Genomic DNA, 26,031 nt, shown 5'->3' with positions numbered 1-26,031 from the left:
CATGGGGTACATGTCCATAGTATGACATCAAGTGGCCATTTTCTGGAGAAAAAAAGAGAAACTATTACAAATGGAGGGCATGAAGACTGCTTAGCATTTGAACTGGGACCTAGGTTCCTCTGGTATTATCTGTTCTGTAGGCTTTCTCCCAGAAATCCCCAATTTTGTTCAGCTTGGAGCTGTCTTTATGCTTTAGTTTCATGTTCCATTCTTCTCCTTTCCCCTTTCTTCTCCTCTTTCTCCCTTCCCTTCCCCCCTCCTCCCCTCCCCTCCCACTCCTCCTTCTCCTCCTCCACTGAGTCTTTGGTATCCAGAGGAAGAGATGAATTATTTAAATCTCCTTCTATTGAGTTAAAGCAATACAAAAAGCATTTAATAGGCAATTTCAAAAATGACATTTTGGAGAACATTGGGGTCATCATATGACTGAGAACATGATTAATTTTTTCTGAAGGTCAGGAAACTAATATTTTTTTCCAGTGGATTTACTAAGGGAACCAACCACCTGGCCTCTAGTTTTGTAGTTGCTTTTTTTCTTCCGCAGGATTTCTACCTCACTTTACATCTCTATAGATTTATCCCATGGAAGTAAGAAATATAATTACCAGAGTACTTATTTTTCCTCATGCTTATCCTGAAGAGCCACTGTGATTTACCTTTTACCCCACTGCAGTGCAGAATTTTACAAGCATTCATATTATATTAGTCATTTTGCCTAAGGATCTCAGCTCACTTTTCAATGTCACTTCTAAGAGCCGTGTCATACCCCATAAGGGAGGGTGAGGCTTGAAGGACCTCCTGTGTGCCAAGGCAAATTTAGTAATTTGTCTGGCAATCTCCAACAGAGTGGAGAAGAAGGTTTAGGGTCTCATGTGGCCCAGGGAAGGAGGAGGAGGACATGCCATGAGCTGCTTTCACAGTTAAAGCTAAGATAAAAATCTTGCAGGAAGAACTGTTATTTTGTAATGGAGGACAGAGGGAGGAATGTATTTATGTGGTGATAAAGCTGGAGATAATAGAGCCAGTTGTATGTATAAAGGGTTATTTCTCTGTGAAAGAGACCTCTCTCAACTTCATGAGATCCCTGCCCACAAAGTCCATGGGGAGTAGGAGGTGAGGCATTTCTGTCTTCCAGGATATTCCATCTGTAGATATTCTGTGACTCGATCTCTGAAGGTAGGCTAGAGGAAAAGATCCATGTTTGCTTGCTTTGAAAATTCTATTTTATAAAATGAGATTTCCTTGCATCCGTTTTCCCTTGATCTCAACAAACTATACTTTTTATGTATACATTCTGTCTCACTGCTGTGGATTCCACAGGCTCAGGGCCCCTTGTCACTCTCACCTGGGGAGTCCCCAGGTGGTGGGAGGTGAACTGTCTCTGACTATGTCACCTGGAAGAACATCTGTCATTGATGCCTGTGTTCATATCCCATAAATGCTGCTCCCTCTGATCTTCATAGTGGCAACACATTCAAGTATTTGAGAAAGGCCTTGTTGAATGCCTTTATGTTATTGTAGCAGATCCAATTGGAACTGTCCATAGTTCCTCTTGTTTATAAGGAAAATAGCTAAGGGTTGAAGCTTCATGTCCATAGATAGATAATATAATTTCATTTGGGATTTAGTACATTATTTGTCTCCATTGGCTATGAATTGAGAGTCTTTATTTATTATTATTATTTTTTAATAAAGTTTTTTTTTAATTTTTAATTTTAATTTTTATTTATTTATTTGACAGACAGAGATCACAAGCAGGCAGAGAGGCAGGCAGAGAGAGGAAGGGAAGCAGGCTCCCTGCTGAGCAGAGATTCCCGATGCTGGGCTCGATCCCAGGACCCTGGGATCATGACCTGAGCTGAAGGCAGAGGCTTTAACCCACTGAGCCCCCCAGGCACCCCAAATTGAGAGTCTTTAATGGACAGTCTTCAGGAGCCTTCACATTCATGGGGAAGGTTGATAGTCGTCTTTGCAACCCCACCACCCCCATTCATGACCCAGGAACTTGCAGAGGACACTATGCAGGAGATACAACAACCCTTGTCTGAAGGCAATACACACAGTTGGGAAAGATAACTAAAGAGGCTCTTTCTTTTTGAGAGATCTGTATCATCTCAACAGAAGGCCCCAGCAATTCTGCTGTACTCAGACTAAAAACTATTGCTAACAGACCTACTTCAGACAGATTTCATAATCACCAGACTTGTGTGGTACAAATGGTTATGGTGAGCTTCTGAGGCTCCCAAGAGACCACTAAAACTGTCAGACTTAAATAGCACTGAAATTTTGACGTGAGAATTAAAAAGTATGATTCAGTTTACTATGTAAGGTTGCTACCAGAAAACACTCCTTTGGTGTTCCAAAATCGAATGGTTGTGTGGCCAGCTGGGGTTCTCTCAAAGGATACTCCCCAATCTCATCCTGCATCATTGTTTGAGGTTTCTGGAGGGTATTGAATAGCAGGGTGTACGTGTCATCATGGATGACATTATCACATGCTTATATATTTTTCCCACGTAAAACAGTGAATGTCATGAAAGAAGACATCACTTTTCTAAAAGATTTATTTGTTTATTTTAGAGAGAGAGAGAGAGAATGAGTGAGAGAGAGCATGGTGGGGAGGAGGGGTAGAGGCGAGAGAAAGAGAGAATCTTAAGCGGACTCCATGCTGACCATGGAGTCTGACACAGGGCTCAGTCTCACGACCCTGAGATCATGACCTGAGCTGAAACCCAAGAGTTGGTCACTCAACACACCGTGCCTCCTAGGTATCCCAGAAGACATCACTTTTGAATGTTAACATTTCTGAAAGTGACTTTAATTGACAGGGTCCATTTACAACACTATTCTGAGACTTTACCCAAAAGATTGAGGTAAAATCTTAGAGAATTAAACTTCCTTGAGAGTTTTCCTTTTAAGTACTGCTCACTGGAGTCAATTTATCCCATTAGACTTTGGGTACTGAGAAAAAAGAAACATTTCCTGTTGCCTGAGGCAGTGTTTCTTCCAGAACAAGGTTAGTCCATTTTGACCCAGTGTACTCCAGAGGTAAATAGCTGTAGGTTGTACAGATATCTGTTCCTTTTTCTATCCAGGAGGCCTGAAAACCAGTTATGGTGTTTTAATACCCAGTCATGGTTTGTTTTTTAAATGAACGGAGCTACCAATTTTTTTCTCCAATTGCAAGCCCTGCTTTCAGTGAGTGAAACTCACTCTTTCCAATGGAAGACAGGTTCTCTGAGAAAGTCTACACTGTAATGGGCCTTGGAATGGTTGATTGATGTAGGAGAAGGTGCAACAAATACGGATTTTAAAAAGCGGAATTTGACAGAATCATGCATCGGGTGCTTCTGATGAATATGCAGCCTGGCAGAATTTACAGACACATGCATAATCAACATCAATATAATGTATGATAGTGATCTGTTAGAAGCACATGAGAAGACATGCAACATCATTAGTTATTAGGGAAATGCAAATTAAAACACAGAACCGGTGTGATACCTCTGTCCATCTACTAGAACGTCTATAGTCAAAAAGAAATTCTACCCCTGAAACTAATAATATGCTATATGTTAACTAAGTTGAATTTACATAAAGAATTAAAAAAAAAAAAAGACTGACCATGCCAACTGTCAGTGAGGATATGGAGCAACTAGTGCTGTCATCTGTTGCTGGTGGGAATATAAAATGGACAGTTTGGCAATTTCTTTTTTTTTTTTTTTAAAGATTTTATTTATTTATTGGACAGAGATCACAAGTAGGCAGAGAGGCAGACAGAGACAGAGGAGGAAGCAGGCTCTCTGCTGAGCAGAGAGCCCGATGCGGGGCTCGTGCCAGGACCCTGGGATCATGACCTGAGCCGAAGGCAGAGGCTTCAACCCACTGAGCCATCCAGGTGCCCCCAATTTGGCAATTTCTTAAAAAGTGATATAAACACCTACCATCTGGTCTAGCCATCAGAGTCTTAAATATTTACCCCCCCCACCACCAAAATTAAAGCCTATGTTCATACAAAAAATTAGTGCAGAAACTGCTCATGAAAGTTTTATTCGTAAGAGCCCCAGACTGGAAATAACCCAAATGTCCAATGAAAGAATAAGCAAATTGTATTTATTTATTGTATATTTCCATGCAATGAAATACCACTCAGCGATAAAAGCAGTCAACTATTCATACAAGGAGACCATGGGTAAGTCTCAAAATAATGATGCTGAGTTACAAAAGTCAGACAAGAAGGTGAGAGACTCTTAGGAATTAGATTAAAATAGTGATAGTATATAGAAAGGAGAGGAAGAATTTTCGTGTTGCTTTGAAGATAGAATTGGTGAGGTTTGATTAGGGGATGATGACCTCAGGGGGGCATAGACTCTGAGGTCTTTGTGTAGCTGAGGTTTCTCTGTATGCTTAGTCACCTATTTAGCAGTAGGGATGGCCCATCCACGTATCAGAAATGAACAGCTGATTGTTTAGTACTTCAAAGCCATAGTAAGGGCTCAATAAATCAGCCGTCTTCTTCCTCCCCCTCTTCTTCCTTCTCCCCCCTCCTTCCCCCTCCTTCTCTTTCTTCTCCTTCACTTCCTCCCCCCTCCTGCCCCCCCTTTCTTCCCCTTCTTCTCTTCCTCTTCCTCCTCTCCCTTTTCCCCTTCTCCTCTTGCTTATTGTTGTTGTTGTTGTTATTATTACTATCATTAGGCATCCACCATATTGTCAGTGATAATTGGGAAAAAATTCAATCTCCCATTAAAGCCTTTATCAAAAAAGGGCACATTCGTATTTATTATCAGAAGTAATTATAATGTCACCTTTATTCCTCTGACTCATTCCCCCCCCAAAGTTATTTATTTACACACCCTATTTTATTAGCCTTTTTTTTTTTTTAAACATAGTGTGAAGAAAAAGAAGAACATGGCTTAGGGATGAAGCAAAGAAATAGAAATTTACTGACTTTGGTCCTTGCCTATGCTCTAATTCCTGTTTGGTTTAAGGCAATAGTTTAAATTTCTTGTACCTAAATATCTGCAACTGAATCCGAAATGAAACATAGTAATCACATAGGGCTATTAGAGATAGCTAAGTAAAAAAAAAAAGTCTAAGATAATAAATTATAACATGAAGTATAGAACTTTATAGAAAGCTAAGGGGGTTGTATAAGTTTGTATATTTCTATAGATGTGATACTCAGGTACCAAGAAACTTATGGCTACATTCATGTTCACTGATATACTAGGTTTAAAAATAGTTCCTTGGCTTTTCTATCCAGTGTGCTTCCATTATGTCCATACCATCTAATAGGAAATAGACCTCACCAGTTCAAATGCCTGCTTGCATTCATTTCACTAGTAATGATGACTTTCCGTTTTAAGTCAGCAGGGTTTTCTTGTCTTGTTTTAGGCTTTGTTGATTTGAGCCTGCACGATCAGGTCCACCTTCTGGAATGTGCCTGGCTAGAGATCCTGATGATTGGACTGGTCTGGCGCTCCATGGAGCACCCAGGGAAGCTCCTGTTTGCTCCTAACTTGCTCCTGGACAGGTAAGTGACCTGACCATAGCTTGGGGGAAGTGCATCCTTTATAATCAGCCACTTATGCCTAAACCTCTTTAATTTGGTATTCTGTGAAGTACCCAAGAACTTTATAAGATATGTTTACTTTACAAAGGGGTGAACGTGGGAGATGCAGACTAGTGAATTTCATGGGAAGCTAAGGACAGCTTTATGCTAGAGGATGCTAGACGTCTTAATAGAACATCCTCAGAGCAGTATGTTATTTTGAATATACACATATGTAATTTGTATATTATATGTATATATACATATTAAATGAATGTTTGTATATATGCACATAGGTATATAGGTATGCATGTTTGTGTATATATATACATACATATTATGTTTGTATTCATACTCATCTATATAACTGTGGACTCTAATTTTCTAACTTGACCTTCATCTTGTGTTACATATATTTTAAAAAAATGAGTAACCTCCCTTTAATTAAGGTCTCTTTTGGCCCACATACACCCAAACCGGAATAGCCTCTTCATTTCCTTCTCCAATTTTCCTATCAGTTAAAGGAAGGAATTTGACCAGCCTTCTGAAGGCAACTCCCAGTTCTATGAATTCATAAAAGTTACCTGTTCATTTTCAAAAGTGAAGATTTCAGTTTTCAAATGTGCTGCCTTAGTTAATGTATTCTATTTGGGTTGACACTTTACATACATCATGTCCTTTAAACATCATGGCATGCCTGGGAAGCCTACCGTTCACACTTGACCGGAAAGAAGCTGTTTCGGAGCCATTCTGCTACTCGCAAACAGCATCCAACTAGCCAATGGGGGAGCCTAGATTGGAATTCAAGATCTATCTGGCTTGACACTCAATACTGCCTCTGTCTTGTGCACATGTTTTTCATCCTCTTTCTTGGTCAGTGATGCCTCTGTTGGTTTCCAGGCATGCCTAGTATTTCTGGCCCACATAACAACTTGAATGGGAAAGGACCATCTTCTAGATGCTTCTTACAAACTTCCTTTGCCTCTGCTCAGCAGTCTAGGGCTGCCAGATAGCCTGTGATGCATCCTTCCACATTCCTTCACTTTGGAGTGCTCCGCTACCTCCCCATCTCCTGTCCCTCTCCAGGCTTCCCCACCCTTGGCGAGCCCTCTAGAGCAGAGTAACAGTGAAGTTTATTTAAGTACTGGAGAATTGTACAAGTGTTGGTTACCGTTTTGTCATTTTGTGTTAGATAGCTTTTGAAAAACATTGATGATACTATTCAAGAAGCAGATTTTGGTGTTCCAAAATAGAGTCCCGTATTAGAGTTTGTCAGAACTTTGAGGATAGCCACTAGTCTTGTTCTTTAGAACTGCGCTCACGCTGTATTCTGTGTCTTCTAGAGTTTGTCTCTACTGTTCTCCTTCCCCTGTTTCTCTGCTCTCGCTGTTTCCCCCCTTCCACACTCTTCTTTGTTTTCCTTTGTTTCTTCCTTCCTTCTTTTCTTCTCATCCACCTCTTCCTCCTCCTCCTCCTCCAAATTCTTCTTTCTTAATTTTCCTGTGTTACAGTTGTGTGGTTCTGTGACCAAGTTATAACACCTTTGCAGACCACATACAATGCTTCCCTGCTGCGGACTGGAATGTGTCTTCAGAGCTTAATTTTTTTGGATGTTCATTCATAACTGATCTTCTCCATGATTCCCCATTTCATTCCCTCCTGGGTATGCACTTTCTGAAAACAGTCATCATGTCATTGCATTTTAAATATGAAAGGGTCTGGGACGCCTGTCTGGCTCCGTCAGTAGAACGTACAACTCTTGATCTTAGGGTTATGAATTCTGGCCCCACATTCGGGGTAGAGTTTACTTTAAAAAAAAATGTGAAACGATTTGTGACATTAACCCCACACCAAAGAACTCATTTTGCTAATGAGGTATTGAAATTGCCTAGGATTTTGTCAGCCACTTGCTTCTCTCTCTTTTCCACATACTTTCACTATAGGTAATGTTCTCTCAAGTCTCTTACCGTGGTGTGTATGAGTGAAAGTTCTCATCTGCCTCTGTTCCTACTTTCTTCAGTTCCAGAGGAAGTTCTCACTTCCTCTAGACCAGGATTTCTCAACTTCTGCACTACTGACATTTTTAGCGGGTTCATTAACACCCCTCTTCCCTGGTGATAATAACCCCAAATGTCCCTAGACATTTCTAAACATGCCCAGTGTGCAGCAGTAGGGGAGGTGCAAAATTGACCCTGGTTGAGAACAACTCTTCTAGACTTTTCTACTTCAGTGCCCTGTAAGCTCTTCAGACTCACCATTATCTCTCACTCGAATATATTATCTTCCTTATCCATTTTGTTCCTTTTCTTTATTCTCTGTGTTTGTGACATCAACATTCACCTGGACACTGAAGCTATGAGGTCTGAGTTAATCATGGAGGACACATGCCCCACCCATCATGTTACCCAGCTGTCAAGTCATTTCTGAGCCGTTTCTGAAACCCATACCTCTCCTTGGTCTCCATCCCTCTGCCCCCATGTGCTCTCTGCACAGGTCCTCACTGTCCCTTCTCCAGATTATTGCCTCTCCACTATAGTCTGTCTGTCTTGGCCACCACCCCTGTTTCCTTCAGTCCGGCCCCCACAGTGTTGCCCCTGACTTCTTTCTAAGGCTCAGTTATGATCTTGACACTTCCTGACTCAGCTTCAATTGGCTCTTTCTAATCCTTAGAAGAAACTGTCTAGACTTCTTATCTTGATCATTTTGTCTCTGTAAACACAAACATCTGCAGAGCCAGTCAAATACTGTAAATGAGGAAGGCCAGTGGGTGTGAGTCCAAAAGGCGGTGTTAAGAATTAAGTGAAGTTGGTGAGCTCTTGTCTAGGCTAAAAACACGTGGGTGCTGAATTCAGCCTGAGAAGCATCAACATAACTACACGCTTCAACTTTTTCTGAAAGGTCCTCTGCCTTTAGGATTCCTTGTCAGCAGCTTACCCGTTCGTTGTGGCTCATTTCTTCCATTAAACCCTTCTTCATGCCCTCCCCTCTGTAGGTGAAGGGGGCCTTTCCTTGGTCTCGGTTCTTATGTGTGGTCTGCTCTCACCCCCTGGCCACCATGCAGATATTGCGATCGCGTGTCTTCTCTTCCTCACCTGCTCACGAGCTTCATGTGGGCAGAAACCAGAGCTTGTTCACCCTTTTGTTACGTCCGAAGCACAAAGTCTTCTACGATTCTCCAGTAAGTGTTTGTTAATCTCACTGGCTGTGGTCACCTGCGAGTGACTTGTGGCCATCAGTAGAATTTACATGATCGGATGGTCATTTCAGCTATTTTGTCATCGAACTCACTCACTTTTATTTTTTTTTTAAGATTTTATTTATTTATTTGACAGATAGAGACGGAGATCACAAGTGGGCAGAGAGGCAGGCAGAGAGAGAGGGGGAAGCAGGCCCCCCACTGAGTAGAGAGAAAGCATGGCCTTGCTGACATTTTGGCATTTCAGACTTCTGGTCTCTAAACTGTTGTTTCCTGATTTCTGTTTTTGTTTTTTAAACTCCCCAGTTGACTTTGTTATAGCAGCTCTATAAAACTAATACAGTTACTATTTATTTTTATTAGGAAATATTGTTGCAGTTTCTTGTAATCCATAGGGAGTCAACATTCTTTTTTTTTTTTTAAAGATTTTTTTTATTTATTTGACAGACGGAGATCACAAGTAGGCAGAGAGGCAGGCAGAGAGAGAGGGGGAAGCAGGCCCCCCACTGAGCAGAGAGCCCGATTCAGGACTCAATCCCAGGACCCTGAGATCATGACCTAAGCCGAAGGCAGAGGCTTTAACCCACTGAGCCACCCAGGTCCCCCAGACTCATTCACTTCTTATTCATTGCTATTCATCAATTCCTGGCTTGGTCCCTTAAAGACTTAGCAGAAATTAAAATCCGTCTGTTTTGAAAGGATTTTTTAAAATTACTAAATGTGTTTGGCTAAGGCTTACACGCTGCTTCTACTCCACAGACCTGTTCTGCAGCTTCTGAATTCCAAACAGGGATAAACTGCTTCTTTTTTTTTTTTTTTTTTAAAGATTTTATTTATTTATTTGACAGACAGAGATCACAAGTAGGCAGAGAGGCAGGCAGAGAGAGGAGGAAGCAGGCTCCCTGCGGAGCAGAGAACCCGATGTGGGGCTCGATCCCAGGATCCCGGGACCATGACCTGAGCCGAAGGCAGAGGCTTTAACCCACTGAGCCACCCAGGCGCCCCAGGGATAAACTGCTTCTTATTTTTTCCCATAACTAGAGCCACTATTGAGTGAACTCCTCAAGATCTTCATGGATTTAAGGATACTCAGGCACATTTTAGTAATTAGAAAGGTATATAAAATACGTGTAAATTATATAAATAATATAAAACATAAAAAATAAAATTTGATTTATAATATAAAATTTTCTATACTTTCCTAAGTAACATGCACCAAATATCAGGAAATGTCCATATTATTTAATTACCCTTTCTATTGGTGGGATGACTCCCTTTTGATGGCACTGATCTATGCATAACAATAAAAATATGTGACCAGCAGCCCATTTGAAGTTCCATCTACATGTAAGATTGTTTTGAGTGATAGCTGAGAACAGCTGTTTATGTTTTTACCTTGTAGGCTCCTGACCCTTTTGATAACATCCGACTCTCTGATTAGCATAAATCACTCTGTCCTCCCTGTTGGTCTCTTCCCACCAGAGTGTGCACAGTAAACTCGGTTTGTAACAAACAGTAGAAAACCCTAAATGTCAAAGCTTAACTGACAGCTGGTAAGCACAAAATGAACCTTAGAGTCCTCCTCTTAATTTTAGCTCCGGCTTTGTGACACAGCCTTTGAAAAGTCAGCCACCTCCATAGGCTGTTTACCTCTACATAGAAACAGGGAAAAGGGAAAGCCAGGAGTCCCACGCAGTCCCGTCACCCACGGATTACCGACGCTGCTCCCTGGAGACGGGGCTTATCCGTGATTGATTACAGTGATGTCCCGTTCTCTCAAACCCTGTGTCTTGCAAGGCCATCAGGAGGATAAAATGTGCCCCGGTCATGCCTTGTAATTACTGAGAGGTTAGTACTGGCACATGGGGTTTAGTGATTACAGGAATATAAAAACCTGCTGGGTTGGCATCCCACATTTGTGAACGGAGGACATATTTCCTATCTTGAGTCCATTTAAAAAGAGTTATTGCCTGATTTACTCCCCGATGACAACCCATGATATCTTGATACTGGTAGTTCAGAGCTTTCCTGGTAGTCATATGCTCGGAGGCTAATTTTACCCTTGGCGTGCTTAGCCTGCCCACACTTTCCAGTTCTTCCCTGTGTCCTGTAGCAATGAGTTCCAGGCTCTAAGTGCAGTCATCTCTTCCTGCGAAAACCAAGAAATAAAGGTTATTATAAGGTATAAATAAAGAACCCAGTAATTTCTCGCGCTGTGTGTGTGTTTTACAAGAGCAAAGTTAAAGATAATAAGAACGCCTGTGAAAGTAATCAGGAAATGGAGGGAACTATTTTCCATTCTAGCACCTAATCCTCTGGTGTGTTTTGGCACCAGAAAACACAAAATATGTCCTCTGTGTCAACTAGGAATGCGTCTCTTCGTTTAGTCCTGCTCGAGTGCCCGCGTTGGAAAAATAGAGACCTAAAAACAGAAGCAAAAATGTTCAACGTATATCATCCCTGGTGGGGTCTCTTTGTTCTTGCAGGAGTTCAGTTTACTATGCTGGAGGGCAGATGTAATGTTAGAGGAAACAATGTAAATTGCGTGTTCAGTAAGACTATCCAGTTTCCAAGGGGCAGTCTAATTCTGTTTTGCTGGCGCCATCAGCGCTAACAAATTCTGAGAAATATTTGCGGATTTCTCAGTGAAGCCAAAGCACTCTGTTTCGGGTCCTGTTCACTCTCAGAGGAAAAAAAAAAAAAAAAACAACTGTTCATCCGTTTGAAAAGCAGGGCTTAATTCGACAAGCAGAATATGCCCTTCACCCAGCTTCTGGCCGGAGGGTTGTTGACCTATAGCTCTTCCCCTCGCTCCTGCATCAGGAGGCTCTGCCTGTGGGAAATTGTGTGGAACAACAGAAAGTTCTACTTGGAGGCATGGAATAGGAATGAGTTCTCTTCCTTAAGAGAAAAACAGGTTGCTGCACCAGAGAGAACATTTGGCCTCTTCTACTAAATAGCAGACTGTTTCCAGATGATACATTCATTTTAAATGGAAAAGAAAAAGTCATTTTCTAGAAGCAAGAACATTTCTCAGTTTAGCTTGTTTATTGTAAATATTTCAGAAAGAAAAAACCATGTAGATAAAAACATGCAAATAAAACAGTGCTTCCAGCAACGCTGTTATGGGCCCTTTTTTTAAAAAAAATAAATACATTTTTTTTTTCCTCCTGTGTAAAGCTTGATGTAAATTCTTTGCAAATTCTTTACTTGGAAGAGTAGAAAAATAAAGTTCTGGAATAACTTGATAAATTCAGAATGTAATCTGTCCAAAGGTTTCTCAGGTATGAAGAGAGGGACCTCTCTATATCTTCCCTTGGCAGATTTCTCCTCTCTCAAGCCTTCTCAAGAGGAATAAGCTTGTACAAAATGTGTGCCGCATGGAAGGGGGCATTAGAGTAGCTGGGGACGCAGGTGCAGTGGGAGGGGTGAGGGACAAGTGATCCACCCATCAGAAAAGTCAGTCCTGCACCGAAGACAGTTTTCATGACTCTGGGAGTTCTGCTAGATGCCCTCTATAACTTTCCAGGTGTGCTTTGGTTTGCGTAACTGTTTGCTTCCTTCATATCTCAAGAAATGTGTTCATGACCTTTTTTCCACTCTACTTTATAGAATTGGATTAAAAAAGAAGAAAAGAGGGCAACATTTATTTAACTTCTTCAGTGGGTGCAGTACTGTGGTGGGTTTTCTTCTATGCTGTATCTCATTAACTGTATGAGCATGCAGGTAAAAAGATTATTTATATTCCGACCCTGGATCTCTTGGTTCTTTCCAGTTCTAAGTCTTTAATGACTCAATAGCAGATGCCAATTGACTGATTTGTCAAAGTCTTTCATTTAACATTCTGACAAACCCTGGGAATATGACATTGTAAATGGTACTGGAGAAAAATTGAGGCCAAAAAAAAAAAGAAAAGAGAGAGAGAGAGAGAGAGAGAGAGATTAGCAACCTGCCATTATTATAGCTTACCTGTGATTGAAAATGAATCAAAATATTTATCGGACTAAAAACAAGTTGCATTATACACTTTCAATGGGGTAATTTTATGATGTGTGAATTTAATCTCATGAAAGATATTAGACACACACATACACGTGTGTGCGTGCATCCTGGAATTTCAGGAAAAGTCACCTTGACCATCAATTCATGAACGCATGTGTAGGGGTTCTATTGAAAAAGGCAGAAAAACTAAACATTGAAACCAAGGTTTCTCCTTAAAAACAAAAGCAACTAAGTAGCACTATATTATAAACCTTGCTAAGCCCCAAGTCTTTAATTTCTCAAGAGGAATAAGCCTGTAAACAGTAAGGATCCACTCAATGTAAAGTTGCTACGGAGGGGAAGGCAGAATTCCAACCCAAGAATTAATCCTGTGTAGGAGGTTAATTTGACTTCTTACATTTCTACGTACCGCATTATTTTTGTATTTACCATTTATTATTAACAATTAAACATCAGCTTAATGGACTTAAATATAATCAAAATAGTACTTTTGACAGTTTAATTTTAAAATATCTTAATATTATGTAAAGCATACATACTACACAGGGATAATCAAGTAATCCCCTTCAGATCTGCTTTCATCGCAGGTACCTCTCCATAGTCGGCATCAGAAATCCCGATTCTCATTCATTTTAATGAGCCACATTAAAATCCAGGGATCAAGATGACCAAGTTCAAGTCTGTGTGAGTTAGGATTCAGAGTAAATCAACTTAGTAGATATTTATGGAGAACTCCCAAGTCTCTGGGGTTCTTTTTTTTTTCTTTTTTTTAAGTCTCTGGGGTTCTGCACGATACTGGAGGATATGGGAAAAAAAAAAAAAAGATGTGTAAAAAGCAGACCTGTCCTCAGGGAATTTACTGTCTACTGGTAGAGTAATATTGTTATACAAATGAATGCAAGCAAAAGCAAGACCTAAGCCGGTCCACACTGCGCCCCAGTTCATTCATATCTAGTGTATTTTCCTCCATCAATTTCTAATGGTTATAGATTCTGGGTAAAAATCAGTCCTTCATGTACACTTGCATTTATGTACCAATTCACTCTTGACATTTCCATGCTAGCGTAAATACACTTATTATACATTTATCCTGTCTTAAAATATACTCTAATACAGATAACTCTGAAGGTGAGAACACACCATACATTTGTCATTTTGGAGCTGTCAGGAGGGCAATAAAAGGTTTATCAAGGGCGATGATCACAGATTACCCATCTTTGAAATATTTCTTATGTCAAGGTATTAGTACTACTTGGATATTTTCCTATTGATGATAGCTCTTAATTTTATGAGTGTATCAAGGTTTGGCTTCAGGATAAAAGAAACTACTGTGTTTGTTTCCATTTCCTATTATGAATCAAAATTGTCTTTATTATTAGTGTCATGGTTATGTGAGCTTATGATCTATGATTAAGTTCCCTTCTTCTCCCCTCCCCCCTTGGTGTTCTTGACTTCTCTTTGTGGGCTCCTAATACAAAGAATAAGGATGGATTTTCTCTTCTGATGCTTCTATGGCATTTTAAGTCATTAAATATTCTTATTTACATTTTACCTGTATTTTCATTTCAAATGGCAAAGAGATGAAAAAAAGAACACCATTGATATTTTCTTTGGTTTTATACCACACTAGAGACTCAGTTTCTTAACCTGTTTACATGATTTACCACTCCTCCTTGCCACTGATTCTAAGATCCATCATGACTTAATTGTTGAAAAATAAGATGCAACAAGCATGGTACAATGATAAAGAAAGGTTGCTTACTGTATACCCCTGAGAGGAAAAGGGCTTCTCCTGTATCTTCTGGGTTTGGTCAGGATGGGCAGTTGGGGCTGCAGCTGGGTCCACTTCAGCCTCTGAGGAGAGGAGAGCCTGAGCAAACCCTTCCTTGTGTGGGTGTGTCAGAGAGCCCCGGGATGATGAAGGTTTCCAGATCTGTGGTCCTGGCCATTGAATGGATGGTGGTACTCCGGGCAGGAGTTAGGAAGACAGGGGAAAGAGTGGTGCTGGGGACATCCTGAGGAGTTCTTCTTTACACTTGTTGAGTTTAAGGTATAGAGAGGATATACTGAAGGTCGTGTTCAACAGGGAGTTGAATGTCAGAGGAGAGATGGAGATCAAAGACTCATGTCATCTTCGTAGTTAAAACAAGATGGTGGAGAAGGAGATGTCTGAAGGGCTGAGGAAAGACCTCCTAAAAGGCTGACCTTTAGGAGTTCTAAGTAGAAGAGAATTCCCGCCCGCCCTCCTGGGGCTAAGGCAGAATTGTTTGAGAACAGAAGCACAGTCTCCGATTCCAAGGGAGGGATGGCTTTCCAAAGGAGAAGGATAGTGAATTATGCTAAATATTACGGAGAGGTGTGTAGGAGCAAGAGGAAAGGACTAAGCATTTGTTAATTAGGCATCACAGTTGTCCCCAAGGAGGACAGTTTTAGTAAAGAAGTAGAAAAACAACAGCAACAACAACAACCAGAGTATCAATGCGTTAAATGAAAGTATAATGTATAAAAGAGAAGATGGGCAGGAAAAATTAGTGAAAGGAAATATAAACTAGCTTTTTGAAATATTTGGTGTTAAAAAAGCTATGAAGCTCTACTTGCTGATAGCAGCAGCATCAAGGGGAGCTGCTGTCCTAGTTCCATCCAGTAATGGCTTACGAGAATTTTTTACTGGCATTATGGGCTAGTAGGGTTTTGTTTATTTAGTGTGCATCAATCAGTTGATTGATTATTTTATTTCTTATTAAGTTCAGTTAGCCAACATATAGTACGTCATTAGTTCTTGATGTAGTATTCAATGATTCATTAGTTGTGTGTAACACCCAGTGCCCATCAGATCATGTGCCCTCCTTAATGCCCAATCAGTTGATTTATTTCCTTTTTTTGGTGCTTCAGCTGTGCCATCTGTGGCTAATAGAGTTCCTTCATGTGACTTCTGTGTCATTCATCCTTAATGCCTCCTTGAACATGTCCTAACCTTGTACTGTAAATTTTGTAAATTTATTTTTGTAAATTTATTGTAAATTTTTGTAAATTTTCTGCCCCAGAGGTGGAACCAACATTCCTTTAAGGAGGGCTTATTTGTTTCAGAGAAATTGGTATTTAGAACTCAATCTTGGCACTTGGTATGTTCACTATTTTTGAGCTCCCATTACCTGTGGACATTTCAATGGATACAATTAGGATATAAGCACCTTTGAAACTATATGTATATTCATATACCCTTTATATCTGAAAGTAATCATTATATATAATATTCTGCATATTGCTTTGGAGGTTTCAACATGTATGTGTATAAAGAGCTTCCCTATTCCTTTTCATGACTATCTTCTATTCCATTGTGTGGAATCCCCTATGGATGGACATGTAGGTTCTTTCCAGTTTTATGCTATAAACAACAAAAAAAATGCCACAATAGATAACTTTGTGGTTAAGTCATTTTGTACTTTTTGCAATCTGTCTTTGTGATAGATTCCTAGAAGTGGGATTATTGGGTCAAAAGATACATGCATACACATCCCTGGTCATCAAAGAAATGCAAATCAAAACTGTAATTCAATATCACCTCCCACCTGTCAGAATGGCTAAAATCAACAACACAAGAAATAAGTGTTGGTGAGCATGTGGAGAAAGGGGGACACTTGTGCGCTGTTGGTAGGAATGCAAATTGGCATAGCCATTGTGGAAAAAGCATGAAGATTCCTCAAAGAATTAAAAATAGAACTACCCTACATTCCAGGTAATTACTACTGGGTAATTACCCCCAAAAAAACACTGTATCAAAGGGGCACATGTACCCCTATGTTTATTACAGCATTATTTACAATAGCCAAACTGTGGAAGCAGTCCAGGTGTCCATCAACAGATGAATGGATAGAAAAGACGTGGTATATATCTATATACAGTGAAATATTATTCAGCCTTAAAAAAGAATGAAATCTTGCCATTTACAACAATGTGGATAGAGCTAGAATTTATAATGCTAAGCAAAATAAATCAGTCAGAGAAAGATGAATACCATATGATCTCACTCATGTGAAATTTAAGAAACAAACTAAATGAGCAAAGGGAAAAAGAGAGAGACAAATCAGACATACACTTCGTTATAGAGAACAACCAAATTGTTGCCAGGGGTACTGGGTGGGGGAAGGAGGAAACTGGGGGTGGGGTTTAAAGAGTACACTTATTGTGATGAAATAAAATAAAATAAGTGGTCAAAAAATACATGCATACATAATTTTGCTAGATATTGGAAAATTTATTTACTACCCATGACACAGGGTGTCATGTGTTTTTCCGCCATCCATGTATAAGAGGGCTTGTTTTCCCACAGCTTCTCCAATAGAATATGTCATCAAACTTTTGGATTTTTGCCAATCTGATATGCAAGAAGTATCCCAGGATGGTTTTAAGTATATTTCCTTTTATTTTTGAATGAAATCAGCATCTTATTTATGTATTAGGGCCTCTTTCATTTATGCTTTGGTGATTGTATATTCATATTTTTGTCAATTTTTATACCAGCTTGTCTTTTTCTGTTCCTTGATTTTTTAGGAACTCTATGTATGTTAGAGATAGATGAGCTTTTCTCAGTATAGGTTGCCAAAATCTTTTCTCAGTTTCTCATTTACATTTCAACTGTTTTTGGAGGATTTTGCTGTATAAAATGCTTTTGTAAGTTAAGTTTGATAGCAAAAATATATTAATTTTCCCATTATTGGAATGATTTCCCTACCCCCAAATTATAATTATATTCACTTCTGCTTACTCTTAGTACTTTTTACTCTTATGTCTTGGGTCTGTCCACTTGGACTTTATCTTCATATAGAGTGTGAAATAAAGATTGATTTTTTATATTTTTCCAGATGGCTTTTCAGTATTGCCAGCACCATTTATGAAAAAATTATTTTCTCAAGTGATTTGAGATGCATCCTTAATTACATGCATGATTTCTTCATAAACTTGAGTCCTTTTATGAAATTTTACTTATCTTCTAAGGTTTATCAATTTATGATTCATTATCACATAGCTTTATTTACAGCAGCTCCAAATTGTTTTTTTTTTTAATTTATTTATTTTTAAATCAGAGAGAGAGTGAGCACAAGTGAGGGGAGTGGCAGGCAGAAGGAGAAGCAGGCTCCCTGCTGAGCAAGGAGCCCAGTGTGGTACTCAATCTCATGACCCTAGGATCATGACCTCAGTGGAAGGCAGCCACTTAACTGGCTGAGCCACCCAGGCTTCCCCAAATTGGGTTTTAATTCTGGACAGGCTCTATCTCTAATGCTGCCTGCTGATTTCTCAGGGGTTTACAGGTGATGCTTCCTGATTTCTTTTTACAGGTGCTCTTTAGTATTAACTTGTTTAACTCCATGAGAAAACTTGATAACGTTAAGATTCTATTACATAGAAATTGCCTTAGGAAGTATTAATGTCTTTATGAGGTTGAATCTTCCCATTTAAGAATAAGTTGTGCCTCTTCGTTTGTTCAGATTATTTTCATGTGTCTTTCAGAAGTGTTTTAAAGTATCCTTATATATATTTTCCATATATTTTTAAGATTATGTCTAGCTATTATATGTATGTATATATATATAATGTTAATGTAATAAATATACATATTGTTAACACATAAGTAGCTAATTGATAGTTAAATATTATTTTTGTACACTACTACTTTACCGAATTCACTTATTGTTTAGAGTAGTTCCATTAATTTCCATAGGCTTTCCTAATATATAATCAAATCATCTGCAAATAGATTGTTTTACCTCTTTCTTTCTGTCTCTAAGAATTGAAGTGTTTTTTTCTTATCTAGTTGTGTTGAATAATAACTCTAATACCTCATAAAAATAGTGGCAAAGTAAAAATCATTTCCTTATTCTTATACATTCATATTACAAGAGTTTCTATTATTTTAAAAAATATTTTATTTATTAATGAGAGACTGAGAGAGAGAGAGGGAGGCAGAGACAAAGAGAGAAGCAGGCTCCCCACAGAGCAGGGATCCTGATGAGGAACTCCATCCCAGGACCCTGGGATCATGACCAGAGCTGAAGGCAGACTCTTAACCGACTGAGCCACCCAGGTGTCCCGATAAGAGTTTCTATGGATTTCTATGTTTTTCGGTGTTTTTATTAGGAATGAAAGTTATTGTTTTTGCATTAAAATTCTTAAGAAAGTTTGGTATGAAATTTTTTCTTTTGGTAGTCTTTACTAGTTTTTTGTTTTCAGTGTTACACATGTCCCACAAAAGGAGTCTGGAAGTTTTCTTTTCTATGCTCTGAAAAGTTGAAGTAGCATTGAGATTATTTGATCTTTAAATCTTTAAATTTTGGTAGAATTCTCTTTCAAAACCTTCTGGACTTGGTGGCTCTCTCAGAGAAGAACTCCCTGGAAATTTTAATTCTTCTGTAGTAATTAGTCTAAAGACTTTTCATCTCTTCTGGAGTCAGTTTTGCTGTATAAAATCTGATAAAGTTACCTATTTTTCATAGATTTTCAAATTTATTGCATTAGATTGCATAAAAGTTTCTGATGATTGTTAAAAATTTTCCTCTGGCTTGATGGTTCCTTCTACTTTGTAATTTATTTTGTGTATTTATCCTTCTTTTAGAAACCTTAGGTCAGCTAGTGGTTTCTGTATTTTGTCAATTCTTTTCCCCAAAAGACTAGCTTAAATTTTATTTTTATTAGTTCTACTGGTTTTCTACTTTCTAACTCATCATTATATTTTTGCTTTGTTAAGTCCTTCCTTTTGCTTTCTTTCAGTTGACTTTGTAGTTCTTTCTCTAGCTTTTTAAATTGATTTTAAAATCATTTATTTTCATATCATAATATAGGCAGCTAATACACAGAGTTTTCTCAAAAGTCTTCCTTGGTTATGTCCCATAGATTCTGATGTATCTTGCTTTTATTATCCTTAGAATATCCTTATCTATCTATCCTATTTAATCGATATTCAGCAATTTCATATTTTATTTTCCCTTTTATTCAAGAATTATTTAATAAATGGTTTAATTTCCAGGGTATTTTTTTTTGGTTTTTTGTTCTGTTATTAATAAACTTTTCTTTCTTTCTTTCTTTTTTTTTTTTTTTGCTTTGGGATCAAAGAATACTGCTTACATTATTTCAGTTATTTTGGAACTTATTAAGGTTTTCTTTGTAACCTAATGTAAGTTCAGCTTTTCTAAATGTTCCATATACACTTGTTATGAAACTTTATGTATTCTTATTAAAGTAGAAGGTAAGGTATCTGCCTATGTTTATCTTTATATATTCTGTAATTTCTGCTTAATGGAAATCTATGACATATTACCTAATGCATACATGCCTTTATTTGCTTTAGCTCTATTGCCCATTACAGATTTTTGTATTGCAAAATTTTTTATTCATTTTACCTTTTCTCTGGATTGTATTTTACCATCTAATATCAAGACCACGACCTCTGGTTTCTTTTTATTTTCACTTACTATATTTTTCTCATTCTTTATTTTTCATATCTGAATATCTTTGCTTTAAGTCTCTATTTTATATAGTCTATAATTAGATTTTACTTTACTAGCTAATCTGGGAGTATTTTATAATAGGTGAGTAAAGCCAACTTATATTTCTTGATACAAACTTTATGTTTGATTCAAATTCTGTTATTTTGTATTTCCCACATATTAAATGGTCTCTTTGCTATTTTCATTAGTCCATTTTCTTTTATTGTTAGGTCTTTTGTATTTTTGTTTTGGTTGTTAGATTTTATATATATTTAGTCAGTTCTTCCTTTAGAAACCGTGTATTTCCTACCATGAGTAGTAGTAAAGTTAGCTGGAAACTTAACATCCTCAACCACCCTGGAATTTTAGACACGAGGGTTATTTTTGTGTTAGACTTTGCAGAGTTAGATGTACTTAAGCTTCTACTACTTGAATTATTGGAGACAAATATTATCAATTTATTCAGTCAATACCTGTGAAGTAATCATTAGCTAATAATTTCTATGACTCTTCCATTCCCATCTTATTTTTATCACTTGTATTTTTATACATCATTAGAGCTTGTAATACTTAGATGTTCTTTTTTTATAGCACCTAACCCCAATTTTTAGTGTTCACGTTATCTTTAACATATTTAATGTCCACCCTCAGACCATATGTTGATGATTTTCTAAACTTTGAGGTTTTTTTTTTTTTTTTTTTGGTTGTCTAGAGCTTCATTTATCAGGAGAGTTTCATGAGGATGATATTTTTAGTTTTAAAATGTTTATAATTGTTTTTCTGTGTCCTTTATGTGGAAAGGTTGGCTATATACAAAGTCTTTGGCTCACGCTTTTTCCTCAAGTATTTGTAAATGATTGATCCATTGTTTTCTAGTATGAAATATTGCTGGCAGGAAGTTGGTTGGTAGTCTGATTTTCTTTTCCTTATTAGTAATTGGGACTCTGAATGCTATAAGGTTTTTGTTTTTGTTTTTGTTTTTCTCCATAGACTTAAATTTTAGTAATCTTATTAAGCTGTGTCTCTTTGCTGACCATTTTAGGTCAGTTTTCCCCACACACAAAGGATACCCTTTACCTGTGCTTTACATTTATGACTTTCTTTTAAATCCTTGTATTCCTTTTCTTTACTCTTTATCTTTGCATCGTTTGTCCCCTACACCATGTTGTCCATAGAGTCTATTTGCTGGTATGTCCTGTCTGATTTAGTCTGCTTCTGAATGTTTTTGCTTGATTTTCAGGTTTATTTTTAAAATGTCTCAGTTCTTTATTTGTTTCTGTTGCCTGACCATATCATTTCTGTATTTTCTGTTGTCAGTATGTGCCACTATTCAAAGATTTTATCGTATTCCTCAGTATTTTTAATTCTGAAATAGGTTATAGATTTCATTTACTTTGTGGAAAGCAGTACCACAGAGAGCTGAACTGTCAATGCAGAACCGACTGAATCACAGATCTCACTCCCTGCACCAGGTTTTGACTAACAACTAGCAAAGGATACAAGCTACAGACAGGCCATGCTACTCACTTTCTATATTTTGTTAGTATTTCTGTAGGTAAAAAGTCTATAAGATTAGCTTCCATTCTTTAGCAGCTGCCTCCCATAAAATAAAAAATTCCAGGTTTCTGTTTATTTATTTTTTTTGGTTTTTTGCCATGAGCAATTTAGACAGCCTTGATATAGCTGGTTTAAAACACTGTTAGATAACAGCTTGCCTTGTTACATTTCTAATATTCAATTCCAGCAGAATGTTTATAAGATCCAATTAATAAACATACAATATACAAAACCAAATCTGTTTTTTTAACACCAGCAACAAATACAAAATTAATATACATATACAACATAGTACACATATATGTAATTAAATATTACATAGATTCATAATTAAATGTATATTTAGGTATACTTTAATTTATAAATTATATACACTTTTTTATGTAGTAACAAAAACTATAATGTAATTTGGAATAAATTTTTTAAAGATTTTATTTATTTGAGAGAGAGAGAGAGCATGAGTAGGGGAGGACCAGAGGAGGAGGGAGAGGGAGAGAGAGAATATCTCAAAGCAGACTCCACATTCAGTGGAGCCTAACATGAGCTTGATCTCACCACTCTGAAATCATGACCTTGTCTGAAACCCAAGAGTCTGATTCTTAACTGACTGGGCCACCAGGTGCTCCTTTTGGAAAAAATTTGATAAAGAAATGGCAGGAGCTCTGTAGAGACAATTAGGTACCTCTATTGAAAGCCATTAAGAATATAGAGCATTAGGGGCACCTGGGTGGCTCAGTGGGTTAAAGCCACTGCCTTCGGCTCAGGTCGTGATCCCAGGGTCCTGGGATCGAGCCCCACATCAGACTCTCTGCTCAGCAGGGGGCCTGCTTCCTCCTCTCTCTCTGCCTGCCTCTCTGCCTACTTGCGATCTCTATCTGTCAAATAAATAAATAAAATCTTTATTAAAAAAAAAGAATATAGAGCATTAAAAAGAAAGCTACGCCATGTTTATGTCTAAGAAGTTTTATTGAAAAATGTATCAATTCTGTACAAATCTGTCTATAAATTCAGTGTATTTCCAAGCAAAATTCTGGGTTTCTTGTCAAATTTATGTGGTAGAAGTCAAAGACCAAATATAGCCTAAATGCTTCTGAAGGCTGAGATTAAGATGGGGAAGTTGGGTAAAAAACCATAATTAAGCTATAAAGTCATAAAGCTATTATAATTAAGACAATGTGGTATGGCATAGAAATAAGCACATTGACTAATAGAAAAGGGAGTTCAGAAACTGACATTTGGGAACAATTGACCTATGGTAGAAGGAATATTGAGATTTGGAAGGAAAAGAGGAACCATTACATTAATTGTTCCTGGGACACCTGGTTATCTATGCAGAAAAATAAATAAATCAATCGGATCCTAATTCATAACATGTGAAAAAATTAATTCTAGTTGAAGGAAGGACTTAATTGAGAGGCAAAGCTAGAATTTTTATAAGACAATTTTAAGAAAAAGTCTATCATGGGGTTAGGCATTATGTCTGAGAACAAAGACATAAAGTACTAGCTGTAAAGGAAACATCGATAAAGTGGTTCTCTCTGTAATGAACACATTTTATAAAGAAAATAACAAGGAAGTAGGTTGTAGACAAATGAGTATTCATTTTCTATTACTCTTTACAAAACACAAGTGTTGTTAAAATCCTTTTGTTCGGGTCAAATACGACACTGACGATATCAGGAAAGAGAGAACAACCTGGACAGCCTCAGCCATCTTCCCTTGGTGTCCACCATCAGCTAAGTCAGGAACCGGCACCACTTAAAGTTCTCTGAAATGTGAAATGGAAATACTTGTGGAGAGCCCTCACAGATGCATTTAGAGATTGTATGTTCAGGAAAATGGAATTGAAATGTTTTAGTAAGAGTCATGGGTCCAATCCTTGAAATAGATGTTGGTCGAGTTTTCTATAGCATGTAATTACAACACAATAAGACTCAAAAGCATTTCAATAAAGTGTGGGTGGAAGAGAAGCAGCCTACTTCAAGGGGTTCATTAGCTTTCTGCAGACTGGAGCTCTCCAGGCCCTTGGGAGGAACCCTGTTTACCTTGGTTCAGAATCAATTTTAACCATCACTGAGGCCTGGAGGGGTCACAGTGCAGCACGAAGTCCTTGGGAATATACCGGATAGGGTAAGAAAGGAGAAAAATGTTTTCCTAAAAGCCCAGGAATGGGCTCAAGTTTTGTTTACCAGTTGTTTCCAGAACAATAGGTTATAGTGCCAACCACTGATGAAATGATAGGATTATACTCCAATCCCTACTTTAGTTTCTTAAAGAAGTTTCTGGTAACGTAGAGTAATAGCATTGGCCCAGTTTTGTGTTATTCTGTTTGACTAAAGGTATAATTTCTACATGTACTGCGGCCTGCAGCTTTGGAAATATTTAATAAGGGGAGAGAGAGAAAATGAAAGAGAGGGAGAAAGCATGAAAACAAATGAACAACAAAACAAAGGCCAGAATGTCGCCCTTTATGGTAAAGATGATGAGAAAGACACATTTACCCATAAAGGACACATAGATCATCTGATTTCTTTCCTGGAGGTGCCAGGACACATGACTCTGCTTGGAGTAGAACAGGTTCACCTGGCCTTTGAGATCACATAGATGATGTTGCTATTAATGACATTCTGTGAAGTTTTCTTAATTTTTATAACAGTTTCTAATAAGAATGCATGAACTACTACCTTTCCCTCTCTTAGACTGCATTGCTTAAAAAAACGCCATAGAGTCAATCCTTCTAGAAAATAAGGGTAGATCTTCAGTGCGATGATAATTCTGCAGTATGTGTCATCCTCATGGTTTACAATGTGCTCTCCTACACATTCTCTCATTCATCCTTAGAAAAACTCTGGAGGATATTGAGATGACATTATAAGGTTCATCTTTCCTCTGGGAAAATGTCATTTATAGCTGTTAAGGAATCTGCTTATAATCGCAAGGCCGGTCAGTGAAGGAATCAAGACACTTCATTCCAATTTCAGGGCTTTTTCACTGCACCGTGAATAAGTGGTACTGATTGTTAATATCAACATTTTCCTAGACATTAGGAATATAGAGAAAAATAAGATACTAGCCTATGCTCTGAGTGTTTGTTGTCCACTGAGGGAAAAAGGACAGTTACATGAATATGTAAGGCTTCATGTGTCAATAAAAAGTAGACAAGTACCAAATGAGGGGGAGAGGCAGTAAGTGTGTCTGTGGGTATGTCCATAGTCCAGGCCTAATCTCAGGAAAAGGGGCACGGGGGCGGGGGAAGATGGCAAGGCACAAGGGTTATTTACTGTGGGCAAATGAATGGTTCGGTCTCAGGGCACAGGAAGAAGACAGAAGTTTTATGGCATCTTCAGTCTGTGGGTCTGGTACTGAACTTCCAAGTCTTAGTCCCAGGATCGGCTCCCTGCACTCGATCAGTGAACATACTTTAGAACCTGTTGAGAAGACAGTTGTAGGCATCTTCAAAGTCCTAGCACAGCAGTAGCTTGGTGATCAACCAGGGCATGGTTCTCCACTTATGTTCATGTTCTCCATTTATGTTCATGTTCAGAAACATAAATATGTGTGTGAGGAGGGTCCCCAAGAGGCCTTTTAGGAGGGTTGAGCATGGGAGGAAAGTCACATGAACATGAGCCCAGCTGGAGAGGGGATGGTTCTGGAGGGGCTATTCTGTGGGTATCTGAGGGCCCAGGCTCTGTAACCAGACTGCAGATTGGCTATCAACGACCTATGACTTGGGGCAGTCATTTAATTTCTCTGTGCTTCGATTTCTTTTTCTGTAATCATAGTATCTTTTTCTTGGAGCTTGATGACAATTCAGTAAATGGATGTCAAGTGCTTGGACCATGCTTATCAGCTCTCAGTAAGAAGAGAATAAATGTTAGCTTTTATTACTGTGAATCTGTCGTCGTTGTTAGGCTTGGTAGTGGAGCTAAATTGCATCATGGTCTAATCTATGAGATTTTGTTTGTACTAAGATAAGAATAACAGTACTTTAAGAAGTTTTGAGTGCTGGGTGGCTCAGTCAGTTAAGCATCTGCCTTCAGCTCAGGTCATGATCCCAGGGTCCTGGGTTTGAGTCCACATCAGGCTCCCTGATCAGTGCAGAGTCTGCTTCTCCCTCTGTCCTTCACCCTGCTCGTGTTCTCTCTCGCTCACTCTCTCTCAAATAAATAAATAAAATGTTTTTTTTTTTTTTTTTTTTAAGGAAGTTTGGTCACCAGAAGTGGAGCGAGGTAATTCAAGAGAAT

At 38.3% G+C, this 26,031-nt stretch overlaps 1 protein-coding gene across 1 annotated transcript in view; it reads left to right on the top strand.

Moving 5' to 3' along the window:
- The window catches only part of ESR1 (estrogen receptor 1), a 284,811-nt gene that overhangs the window by 205,028 nt on the left and 53,752 nt on the right, over positions 1–26,031 (top strand). Inside the window, exon 6 of the mRNA XM_080805615.1 lies at positions 5,395–5,533. Within this exon, the coding sequence (XP_080661741.1) occupies positions 5,395–5,533 (139 nt within the window). The remainder of the gene's footprint in view (positions 1–5,394; positions 5,534–26,031) is intronic.

This window comes from Martes martes (assembly GCF_963455335.1).
Source record: "Martes martes genome assembly, chromosome: 6".
Taxonomy (NCBI): Eukaryota; Metazoa; Chordata; class Mammalia; order Carnivora; family Mustelidae; genus Martes; species Martes martes.
The sequence above is the reverse complement of the archived record's forward strand: the minus strand, read 5'-3'. Positions and strand labels throughout refer to the sequence as shown.